Here is a 13,231-nt window from a genome sequence, read left to right on the forward strand (position 1 = left end):
GTGAGGCTGACAGATAAAATTATTTCAAGATGAGAGCCAGGCGCCAGGACTGCCAAAATGAAATAAATAAATATATCATTAAATAATTAATTAAATGTGTCAATAATTAATTAATTAAATGTGTGTTGGCCCTGCGACAGACTGGCGACCTGTCCAGGGTGTACCCCGCCTCTCGCCCTATGACAGCTGGGATAGGCTCCAGCGCCCCCCGCGACCCTGAAAAGGATAAGCGGAAGCGAATGGATGGATGGATGGATGGAATAATTAATTAAAATGTGAAATACATAAATAATTAATTAAACGTGTCAATAATTAATTAATTACATGTGTCATAACTATTTATTTAATTAATTAATTCCAATTTTAATTAATTATTGCCACATTTAATTCATTATTTAATGGTGTATTTAATTAATTCATTATGGCAGTCCTGGCGCTCCATAGACACCAGCGCCAGAGGTGAGGTTGAATACAAAGACTGTCCTCTGGACACCGTATAACATGCCCGATCCCAAGGCCCTATATGTATGTGTTATGAGAGTGTGAGTAATGTGGATGTCTAGGTTGTGGAATAAAATCAGTCTGCTGATAAAACAGTGAGCACAGTGAGAAGATCTTCACTGAGCTGATCCATCTCATCTCATAAAATTGAGGCACAGGTGACCAGGAGGGGACAGAGGGGGAACGACCTTTTATTGCTTTTTTCTACAACAATTTCTTAGTTCAGCTGCAGTATTTGATATCCTGTAATGACTAAAATGATCATTTAAACTAATTTACATAAAAAGATTGTCTTTTAAATGTTAAGGTTATTTAACAACTTTAAAGGCTGAGCAGTGCTATTTTTAAATGAAAAACTCACAGGCTCACATGTTCCAGGATTGAATTAGTGTCTGATAACCCTCCCTCTTCCTGCTCTCTAACTCAGCACCTCCTCTCTGTCCACATGTTCCCTTGTTCCCTCCCCTTCTGATCTGCAGTTTGAAGATGGGTGCAACCAACATGTGGTGACGTATAAGAGCTGACAGATCCCATTCGCTACAGAAACCTATGTTGTTTAGATCAGAGCAGTTTCAGTTCTGAGGAAGTGAAACTCACACAGTCACTGACACTGTTGGGTGAAATGGCGCAGAAAAGTGTTCAGCTGGACCGAGAAACCTTCTCTTGTTCGATCTGTTTGGATCTACTGAAGAATCCGGTGACTATTCCCTGTGGACACAGCTACTGCATGAACTGTATTGAAAGCTTCTGGGATGAAGAGGAAAAGAAGAAAATCTACAGCTGCCCTCAGTGCAGACAGACTTTCACAGCGAGGCCTGTCCTGGTGAAAAACACCATGTTAGCAGTTTTAGTGGAGGAGCTGAAGAAGACTGGACTCCAAGCTGCTCCTGCTGATCACTGCTATGCTGGACCTGAAGATGTGGCCTGTGATGTCTGCACTGGAAGAAAAATGAAAGCCTTCAAGTCCTGTTTAGTCTGTCTGGCATCTTACTGTGAGAAACACCTTCAGACTCATTATGATTCACCTACATTCAAGAAACACAAGCTGGTGGAGCCCTCCAAGAAGCTCCAGGAGAACATCTGCTCTCGTCATGATGAGGTGATGAAGATGTTCTGCCGTACTGATCAGCAGAGTATCTGTTATCTCTGCCCTGTGGATGAACATAAAGGCCACGACACAGTCTCAGCTGCAGCAGAAAGGACTGAGAGGCAGAGAGAGCTGGAGGTGAGTCGACAAAACATCCAGCAGAGAATCCAGGACAGAGAGAAAGATGTGAAGCTGCTTCAACAGGAGGTGGAGGCCATCAATCAGTCTGCTGATCAAACAGTGGAGCACAGTGAGAAGATCTTCACTGAGCTGATCCATCTCATCCAGAAAAGAAGCTCTGATGTGAAGCAGCAGATCAGATCCCAGCAGGAAACTGAAGTGAGTCGAGTCAAAGAGCTTCAGGAGAAGCTGGAGCAGGAGATCACTGAGCTGAAGAGGAAAGATGCTGAGCTGAAGCAGCTCTCACACACAGAGGATCACATCCAGTTTCTACACAACTACCCCTCACTGTCAGCACTCAGTGAGTCTACAGACTCATCCAGCATCAATATCCGTCCTCTGAGCTACTTTGAGGATGTGACAGCAGCTGTGTCAGAGGTCAGAGATAAACTACAGGACATTCTGAGAGAGGAACGGACAAACATCTCACTGACAGTCACTGAAGTGGATGTTTCACTGTCACAACCAGAGCCAAAGACCAGAGCTGGATTCTTAAAATATTCATGTGAAATCACACTGGATCCAAACACAGCACACAAACTGCTGTTATTATCAGAGGGGAACAGAAAAGCAACATTTATGGAACAACAACAGTCTTATTCTGATCATCCAGACAGATTCATTTGGTTGTCTCAGGTCCTGAGTCGAGAGAGTCTGACTGGACGTTGTTACTGGGAGGTGGAGTGGAGAGGGAGAGTTTATGTAGCAGTCGCATACAAGAATATCAGCAGAAAAGGATTGGGTAATGAATGTGGATTTGGACATAATGACAAATCTTGGTCATTATATTGTTACAACAACAGTTTTATATTTCGGTACAACAACATCCAAACTCGTGTCTCAGGTCCTCGTTCCTCCAGAGTAGGAGTGTACCTGGATCACAGAGCAGGTATTTTGTCCTTCTACAGCGTCTCTGAAACCATGACTCTCCTCCACAGAGTCCAGACCACATTCACTCAGCCGCTCTATGCTGGACTGAGTCTTTACTATAATTATGGAGACACTGCTGAGTTGATTAAAGTGAAATAGACTGAAGTCTTTCATATTGTTGTAAGTTTAAATCTGTATTTTAGTTCCCTTTTAGTTTCTCTCCATCATTATTGTGGTATTTATGTGCTGCACATAAATCAGATGTCAGTCAAACATTATGGGCAGTACCTCGACATCTTCAACATGTTGTCTTGATGTTTTTACGTTTTATAGGTGGAGCTCTTTCCTGTGTCTGTTCAGCCATGGAGACTATCAATGCTTATGGATATTTTTATTTGAAAAATTTCTCCACATGACAACATAAACTTCTCTATCTTCTAAATGTTTACTGAATATTTTTCTTAGGTATTTGTATGTTGTTGTTTCTCTTCACTGATCTTAACAGAGAAGTCTACAGACCTTCCTTTATCACACAGATTTTATTCTCATTTGTACATTTATAAAGAAAACAATTAATTACAGAGCAATAAGAAATTTTAAGAAAGTGCACTATATCATAATTTATAGTAAAGTGTATTAAAGCATCGTTAGTTAGTCACTTATTTAGTTTGGAGCTGTATCATCTGACACTGTAGAAACATTTCCTCCAGCTTCAGCACAGAATGTTAAAAACAGAACTATTAATGAGAACAAACAGTAGGAACACAGTATCAGCAAACATCATGGCTTAAAATGGAGAGTAAAAATCTAAAAAGAAATAAACAAATGAGTAAAAAGGATTTCCTGTTGACATGTTATTGGTCCTATCTTGTCTGCAGCACCTCCAGGATGCTTCTTATATGTTTCTGGTTATTTTTGCACCAATTTTAGTTTTTGTCAGTAGGAAGTTCAAGTTCATCTCAGTGTGTTTGTTTGTTTTTTTCAAACTGATGCCTGACCTTGAACACCAAACATCTGTCAATAAAGCAATGATATAAAATGCTTATATTAGTACTGAAAAACTGCATATCCACTTTACAAATATAAATAATGATATAAATCCACAGCTGAACTGGAGGAGCAGCTGATCTAGTTCACTCATGTGTTTCTGGACTAAGAGTTGGAGCAAATACCTTATGATTCAGTGATGTTTGTTTTTGTTAAATATTTTGTAGATCCAAGAGTGAGTTTGACTCATGATGATGATGTTCCGAATTAAACAAAGTTGGTCACAAATTCTTCAAAGCTGTTTATTAAGAATATATTCACTTGGACTCATGAGACAGGCTTGTGATCCAAGGGAGCCATCAACTGGACAATTACTGACATGACAACAAAAAAGCTAAGTACAGAGGGGGGAACAGAGGTGAAAATACTTGCTTTAAAGGATTGTAATGTTTCCTTTTAAAATAAGTCTCTAAGGTCAGACAAAGGGACAGAAACTCATAGCTTTCTACCAGCCCAATGACAAAACTATAAGTTGTTTTTTAACATCTACTTTTTCATCTATTTGGCAGTCACAGTGAAAAGTATAAACATTGGCACGCTTTGTCTTGTGATTCTGCTGTTCGTAAAAAATGACCATGCGCAAAGTACCAGACTTTAAGGCTTTGACTTGATGCCAATGGCCTGAGGAGGACAGTATTACCCTTGGACATGTGTAGTCTGCCGTCTACTCAATAGAAGAAGAAGAAGCGCGGAAATGGCACAACTGTCTTCAGTTTCTGGGAGAGTTTAACAATGAGAGACTGATGATGCAGAAGAAATCTCCGTGGTTAAAAACATTAAAAACAGTCGTCCAGGATGATGAGATCCGCCACTGGCTCAGACTGCTGTATATCAGCCGGAGACCCGAGATGAAGTCACGCAGCAGGTATGTAAAACTGTGATGTTCTCAATGAACTAACACAGGAACGATCTGAGCTCAGTCTGTAAGCTAACAGGCTAAAATCAGAGAGCAGCTAATCAAACAAGTGCGTCCGTTTTTTTTAAAGGTCAACTTTTAACAATAGACTTTCATGAGACACATCAAAACCAAACAGGGAGGGAAAGCTTCGGTTTTCTGCACTGTGCCACAGTTCGCTGTCTGCTTCGGTTCACGACGCCTCACTCCGGGGCTACAGACAGTTCTCTGCCGCCTGTGGTGCTCCTCACCTCCGTCTGCACCCACAGACTTCCCGAGGTGGAGGCAGGCCGGCAGGGACTTTGAGAGATGGGCTTTACTTTTAAAAATACCCCTTAATCAGGGTCTAACTCACTAAAAGATGGCCACATGTCTCTCTCCAACTTAATCTCTTTCTTTTAAGTAATTGTTTTTCATTGAAATGAAATTAATTGTTCAATAAAATGATTACATTTATAATTGAATTAAAGTTAAATGAATCAAGGTGATTTTGACTTTGCTAGTTAACAGGAAGAGAAACAAACTTACACAGGATAAAATGAAATTTGGAGCCAGCAGAAAAAGTCAGATCACAGACAAACAGAAACATTCCTCTTTGGCTAAAATAAAATGCAGATTATTGCTCATCTGCAGTTTTAATCATGGTGAATAATTTATGATTCAGCCAAGTAAGATTCTTCTGTGTGGAGGTTTTTCCCCTGTCAAAAGCAGTGTTGGTCAAGTTACTTGAAAAAAGTAATCAGTAACTAATTACTGATTACTCCCCCCCAAAAGTAATCCCGTTACTTTACTGATTACTTATTTTCAAAAGTAATTAATTACTTAGTTACTTAGTTACTTAGTTACTTTTTAAAAACACGTTTTACAACCTGAAGAGGTGATAAAGTGATAGATCTTTCAGCCCAATTCTACTTTTTCTACATAATCCATCATACAACATGTAATCAAATGGAAAAGTCTCTTTTTTTAACTTGTTTTATCAGTTTTAATCTTTTAACTTTATGCATCAAGCAAAACATTTAATTATATGCAACATTCTCTGACTTGAATAAATTAGTTTAACATTTAAACCTATTTTCTACACATTCCAGCACATAAAATAAAATATTTTTTGTGTTTTCACTCACTCTTTCAAACAGATGCAAGTAAAACACAGCAGAAAATAAATAAAGTCAAAGACTCAGCGGTCCTTTTGCTCTATTTTCACCTGTAAAGCAGGAGCAGGGTAGGCGGAGGGTTACCCTGGTGTAGGTGTGCTGCGGTCAGTTGAAGAATCCGCGCGAGTGTCTCTGTGAGTTTCCCATCACGTCGTAGCTACTCGGTGCTTGCTCGGAAGTTTAGGGTTTTTTTTCGCTGTAAAAAGAAGTTTTCTTCCCACGCACGATGGACGCTAATGTTTTTGTCACTTTTTATGGAATCAAACTCAAAGTAAGGTCAGTACTTCCACACTTTAAACGCTGCACGCTCATACTCTCTCCCGCACTCGATATATTATCCATTGTTGATCTGCACACAGCTGCTGTCACCAACGTCGCACTTGCTTACGTCACTGTCATGAGACATTCTCGCAAAAAAAATCACGGTTTTAGTAACGCAGTAACGCAGCGTTCCTACGGGAAAGTAACGGTAATCTAATTACCGATTTTGCAATAGTAATCCCTTACTTTACTCGTTACTTGAAAAAAGTAATCAGATTACAGTAACGCGTTACAAGTAACGCGTTACTGCCCATCTCTGGTCAAAAGGCATTGACCATTACCTTCATCTAAACATGGAATTTAAGTCATGTAGTTGCCGTTGTTTGTTTTTAAAGAGGTCATAATATTTTTGTGATGGTAGAAATTTATCTTCAAAGTAATAGTTATAAAGTGAATTAATAAGACTTTCCAACAAAGAGAGGGAGTCACATGGTGCTTCTGAAACATTTGTACAAACCTCTCTCACATATGTGAGCAACATGCTCACAGTGTACAGCCCTGCTGACTGAGGCTGCACCTTTACCTGTCTAATCTTTTTCTTTTTACTTTGTTCCTCAAGTCCCACATCAACATGAAGTGTAAGGAGGAGGAAGATCTGGCTGGCCAGCAGGTCTGGAAGCAGGAGAGGAACTTCAATCTGGACCAGGAGGACACAGATCCCCCACAGATCAAAGAGGAACAGGAGGAACTCTGCATCAGTCAAGAGGGAGAACAGCTTGTAGTGAAACACGAGGATGAAGGCATCGTCGTCTGGAGCGGGGAAGAGCGGCTCAGACAGCTGCATAACATCTGGAAACCTGAGAAAGATTTACAGACCAGCGGTAAAACTGTAATGGCTTTTCTGAAGTGTTAACATTAATATTAAACCTACAGTTTGTATCAGTCAGATCTATTTAATGTGTATTCGTGAAAACATGACAGGGAGTTTTAAATGGACTGGTTCTTATATAGCGCTTTTCTACTCAATCTTGAGCACTCAAAGCGCTTTACAAAACTTGTGCATTCACCCACTCACTCCCATTCGCACAAGCACATTTTTCTTAGTGCTTTCTACCAACATTCAGACACACATTCCACAGATCAAAGAGCAACTTGAGGCAACTTGGAGTTAGTATCTTGCCCAAGGATATTTGAAATGCAGACTAGGTGAAGCCGGGAATCGAACCGATCAGTAGATGATCTGCTCTACCGCCTGAGCTACAGCCACCCCCAATAGTGAAGATTATTTTGAAAAATATCAAGATGTAGATCAGTTTCGAGATCAACTCCAAAATAGATCATCAGTCAGTCAGTAATAAGTGAGTTCTTTTTTGTTTGAAAGGTTTTTTTTACTCTTAATGTTGCTGAAAAATGTCAGAACTCAAGTTCTCATTTGCATCAGAGTGCACAAATAACTTCATTTTTACACACTTTTAATTTCACCTGCAAATGTGAGCAACATGCCCTCATTACAGACTTTAACTAAAACTTTATCTTCTCAGAAGTGTTTTTCTATAATTACATTTTTTTTATTGTTCGTTTAGAAGCAATAGTGGAGAGACCGGCTGACTGCTGCAGAAGAAATCTGCTCTGAGGTTAACAGAACGTCTGATCGTCCAGTATGAGATCAACCTTCAGCAGAGACTGCTGGATATCAGCCGGAAACCCGAGATAAAGTTACGCATAACAGGTAAAACTGCGATGGTCTCAGTGGACTAACACAAGAATACAACTCATGTAGGACCTGATCAGAGCTCAGCTTGTAGGCTAACATACTGAAATCAGGGAGCGGCTAATCACACAAGTGCGTCTCTTTTTTACGGTAAACTTTTAGCATTAAACAAACCTTGAGACCGAGAGAAAGTGCCTTTATAGAAGATTTATTTAGAAGATTAAGATAAAGGAGGCAGGGAGGGAAAGCTTCTGTTTTCTGCACTGTGCCACAGTTCGCTGTCTGCTTCGGCTCTCTGACCCTCACTCCGGGGCTACAGACAGTTCTCTGCCGCCTGTGGTGCTCCTCACGTCCGTCTGCACCCACAGACTTCCCGAGGTGGAGGCAGGCCGGCAGGGACTTTGAGAGATGGGCTTTACTTTCAAAAATACCCCTTAATCAGGGTCTAACCCTACAAGACCATCGTGCCTCCCCCACCATCCTCACCTCATGTTAAAATGTATATTTTTCAACTGAATTATATTTGGGTTCAAGAAAATGATGAAGTTTTTAAAATAACTTTGCAATGTTCTAATAAACAGTCTTAACTCGAACTAAATCAGCTCAAATCTCACAGATGTCAGTGTTATTCACAAAGCATGGAAACATAGTTGTTAGTTTTGAATGCAGCCACAGCAGGCAAACTATGGCTGCATGCTCCAAAGAACAGGAGCACAGTAACTGAACACACTCTTAGCACACTTACATCTGATTTTGGGAACAGTTAACAGATCTGAACCTGATGACCTGAGAGGTTTAACTGGGTCAAAGGTCGAGAGCCAATTGAGAACTGTCCAGTTAAACCAACTAAATGATGAAACCTTTGATTTAAAATGTCATGATCAACAGTATCAAAGGCAGCAATGAGATCAAATAGAACTAAGACTGAAACTCTGAGTCCCTAATAATCTTCAGATCACTGATGACTTTAGTTGGGTTGATTCTGTGCAATGACTGGCTGTGAAACCTGACTGGTACTTATCTGCTATGGCACTGTGAGATTTTCAGTTTAATCTACAACAATGACAAACATTTACTTGCAGCGTGAAGCTGGCAGCAGCTACCTGAATGATTTGTACTCTGAACTTTCCTAATAAGAGTATCAGAGCTCGAGAGTAACTTACACTTTCATTTTTCACATTTGTACAGTTAGTTGTAAATTTCACTCCCATATGAGGACATGCTCAGAGTGGACTATATTTGCTCAGATGTGTTTTCCTGTCATCACATTATTAACCTTTTTCCTCAGTGACCCTTTGTTCCTCAAGATCTCCCCCTAACATGAAGTGTGAGGAAGAGGAGGGCCTGTATGACCAGCAGGTCTCCAACCAGGAGAGGAACTCCAGTCTGGACCAGGAGGGCCCAGATCCTCCACAGATCAAAGAGGAAGAGGAGGAACTCTGCATCAGCGATGACGTAGAAAAGATTGTACTCAAACAGGAGGATGAAGGCCTCATCTGGACTGAAGAAGAGCAGCTCAGACAGCTGGATAACATCTGGAAACCTGAAATGAACTTACACAGCAGGGGTATGTAAAACCGTAATGGTCTTACCTAAAAATTAATATGACTTTAATTCATTCAATAAAGATATTTTGGAAACACATCAGAGTTCTTCAAGGCCAGTGTTTAAATAAACTCAGCTGATTGTTAGTCGAGGTTTTCTGAGAGCTTCGCTGCTTTTTATCCCCATATTTTAATCCTACTTTTAAATTTCCCCTTCTGTCTGATGTTTGTCTTATCATTTACATAAACATCTTTCCAACAGTAATTGGTGGACAAACTGTGATTGGTGCATAGAAATTTACTAACGTGTTAGAAGTGAGTGCATGAAATCTTATTTTAACAGTTTCCAGGTCTGGGTAAATGATATGATGATATTTCGGATGATATTTTGATTAAACTCTGTTGTAGAGTTGGAAATGGACAGCTGTAGACACCACTGCCGAGTAGTCATTCTTGTTATACTTCTATATTTATCTAAGACAAGTAATTTTGTCCATTTGTCACCTCAGCTTTCCCACAACAGCATGAATGTGAGGAGGAACTGGTTTTTGGGGACCAGGAGAGAAACTTCAGCCTCGACCAGGAGGATCCGGAGCTTCCACAGATAAAAGAGGAAGAGGAGGAACCTTGCACCAGTCAGGACGTAGATCAGCTTGTAGTGAAGCAGGAGACTGAAGGCATTATTATCTTCATGGTGGCTCCTACTTATGAGGAAAGTGAGCCAGAGCTGGACAGTGAACATCTCCTTTCTTCCAGCTCTCCTGAACCAGAGAGCAGAGATCAGCAAGACAACTTTCCTGTGTCAGAGAGTCAGCGTAAAACTGACACAAGTAAAAAGTTTGTGAAATGTGAGATTTGTGGAAAAACCTTTGAGTACAGATCCAAACTAACGAGACATATGAGGGTTCACACAGGTGAGAAGCCACATTCTTGCAGCACCTGCGGAAAAAGATTCAGCCTGATGATAAACTTGAAAACTCACATGAGAATCCACACAGGTGAAAAGCTTCATTCAGAGGATACAGTTACAAAGACACATGAGGATTCACACTAGTTAAAAGTGGGAGAACTGTCAGATGAAGCAGTCCACTGAGAAGCCAGATCAGAGCAGATCAGATGACCTCCTTCCTTAAAAAACTCTGTATTGTTTATTGTATGTAGGGGTGGGAGATATAGCCTCAAAATAATATTTCAAGAAACTTACATTTAAAAAAAATAATGTACATTTTATCAGCTCGGCAGGCAGCAGCATTTATATGTGTAAGTAAATGATGGATTTTCCATCTTTCTCTTCCAGTGAGCTGCTGTCACTGATGACAGCTTAGCTAATTCAAAGTGTGAAAATGTGGCCACCTCAAGGTGCTTGATATTGTAAGGTAAAGACCCAACAATAATACAATGAAAACAGAGAAAACCCAAACAGTCATATGACCCCCTATTAGCAAGCGTTTTGGCGACAGTGGGAAGGAAAAACTCCTTTTTAACAGGAAGAAACCTCCAGCAGAACCAGGCTCAGGGAGGGACCCCCATCTGCAACAAGGAAAGTTTTAAGTCTAATCTTAAAAGCTGAAGGCTCTGCCTCCCATTCTACCTTTAAATACTCTATGAACAACATTATAGTGCAATGTTAGTGACACGGCATACATGAAATATGAGCACATAAGTATCCTCAGGGGTGTTTTTCCTGGAAGTTTTAAGAAAAGTGTATTACAAGTGCTTACACTCTAGCTTAATATCCAAAATAACCTTGTAATGCGGAGCCTGCACAATTCTGTCATATAAGCAGAGGTGGAAAGTAACGAATTACATTTACTTGCGTTACTGTAATTGAGTAGTTTTTTTGTGTATTTGTACTTTTTAAAGTCATTTTTCAAGTCTGTAATTTTACTTTTACTTAAGTATATTTTTTAAAAAGTATTGTAGTTCGCTACGTTTTCAATCACACCCGTTACTGAGTAAATTAAAAAAACCATTGCACTTCGGAAATACTGCAGGGAATGATGGGTAGTAGAACAAATTGGCGCTAAGGTCACGTTAAAGATGGAGTCTGACATCGGTGTTATGGATCCAGTGAAAAAAGAAGCCCCGTCGAATTCTGCTGACCCTGAACTCGAAGAAACGGATGTGAACCCCTGGCCGTATTTAAGGGACCATTTCGGCTTCAAGTGCAAGAAAGGCAACAGCTTTATTATGCAGTGTAAGCTGTGTTTGCCCAGAGAGACCGAGTTAGCAGCTTTTAAAAATTCCACATCAAACCTGCGCAAGCATGTGGAGGTAAGTTAAATACAACTCGTACCGTTATGGTAGCAAAAAGGCTGTGTTCAAATTAATCACATTAAGTTAAGACATCTGTGAAGAACACAGATAACGTTGGTTGGTACTAGCAACTTGCTGTAATCGGGCACGTTGTTGTCCACGCAACTTACATTTTTTTTACTGGGTTGGTAAATTTCCAAAAGAAAATGTGTTTACCTACGTTTTTCCTGTTTGTTAATAATAAGAATTTATTTTAAAAAATAGTTAAATTAAAGACAGAAGCGGCTACTTTCTTACTTAACCCACATATGTTCACACTGCAGGCAAAAGAATAACAGAGCGCTCACTTACCTTAGATTAGTCAAAGACAGCTGACTTCTGTTACTTGTTAATTAGCACTTGCAACCTCCCGTTAACTAGCCTGTTACTGTCCAATAAAAAAAACCCCACGAGGTATATTGGTATAATTTACCAGCGGTAGCTATGTAATGCATTGATGTCTTATTAGGGACATCAAAAAACTTTCTCTCAAACTTAACACTGGCCTGCCTGCCTCAGCTGCCTTCGAGCGTCTCTTTAGCTGTGCTGGACTACTGTTCACTGCAAAGTGAGCAAGGATGAACTCTACTAACTCTGAAAATCAACTGCTCCTCAAAATTAACAGGAAGTTCAGAGAGTAACACTCTAGGATGGATACAAAGGAACTTTAATCTAGAGGTACAGTAGGGCAGGGCCAAGTTTAAAAAATTCAAAAACATTTTTAAAGCAGCTGCCGTTCAGTTCAGTACTTGTTCTCTTATTTGACAGTTTAGAACACATTCTCATGTGAAAGAATGATATGGTTTTGTATTGAAAACACTGTGATACCTGACGGTTTGGTTTGGTTGATTGGTTTGGTGACCATTATCCATTTTCATGTATAGACTTGCAGTTTAACTGCCACTGCACTTTAATTTGTAAAGTTTTTCTTTTCACTAAAAAAGAACTACTTTGAGATTTATATCCCACTGTCCTTTTTTGCACTACTCAGAAGCGGCTGTCCTCCTGCTGACAGAAAAGTAACTATGTAACTTTTACTCTGAGTACATTTTAAATGAGCTACTTTTTACTTTTACTTGAGTACATTTTTAGACAGGTAATTTTACTTGTACTTGAGTAAAATTTCAGCAAAGTAATAGTACTTTTACTTGAGTAAAATATTTTAGTACTCTTTCCACCTCTGCATATAAGGAAAAGAAATTCTACCTGGTTTGTTTCATCTTGGGTCGAGCTTTTTAACCTCCTGCTTTTCCACCGTGTAGCACATCAGTAATTTCCATCCACTGACTGCTCTTGCTGTTATATGAAACTTCAACTTTGTTTTATTAATTTCAACAATGACATACAAAGTTAGCAACAGCTAAGTCCATCTTGATTTCAGAACAGTGGTATGTCCATTATACCCTCCAACCCCCCAACCCAAATTCTCCCCCTACCAGGTCTACAATAGACAAAACACTGCAGAAAACCAGTTTCTGCCCACACACACACACACACACACACACAAAAACCCAAAAAATAAATTTAGAAAAGAAAAAAAAAAAAAAAAAAAACCCAACACCTCAGAACCCATATACATAACAAGCATAACCCCCAAAAAACAACAACAACCACAACTCCCCCCCCACTCCCCCCGCCCGTAACCAAACAAACAAAAACAAACAAAACAAAAACAGAGAAAAC

General features: G+C 39.8%; 1 protein-coding gene across 1 annotated transcript; it reads left to right on the forward strand.

Annotated features, from left to right (window-relative positions):
- The first annotated feature begins 452 nt into the window (after positions 1-452).
- On the forward strand, positions 453-12,505 carry LOC113010245 (tripartite motif-containing protein 16-like). The gene is made up of 5 exons (XM_080292652.1): positions 453-4,550; positions 6,618-6,879; positions 7,582-7,727; positions 8,998-9,276; positions 9,763-12,505. The coding sequence occupies exon 1, from the start codon at positions 1,124-1,126 to the stop codon at positions 2,795-2,797; it is 1,674 nt and encodes a 557-aa protein (XP_080148778.1). The 5' UTR covers positions 453-1,123; the 3' UTR covers positions 2,798-4,550; positions 6,618-6,879; positions 7,582-7,727; positions 8,998-9,276; positions 9,763-12,505.
- Positions 12,506-13,231: the final 726 nt, after the last annotated feature.

The sequence above is a fragment of the Astatotilapia calliptera genome, chromosome 18 (genome assembly GCF_964374335.1).
Source record: "Astatotilapia calliptera chromosome 18, fAstCal68.1, whole genome shotgun sequence".
Classification (NCBI taxonomy): domain Eukaryota; kingdom Metazoa; phylum Chordata; class Actinopteri; order Cichliformes; family Cichlidae; genus Astatotilapia; species Astatotilapia calliptera.

What these genes read in the sequence shown, in the direction of transcription:
- LOC113010245 (XM_080292652.1), top strand. Translation starts at nt 1,124, where the DNA reads ATGGCGCAGAAAAGTGTTCAGCTGGACCGAGAAACCTTCTCTTGTTCG.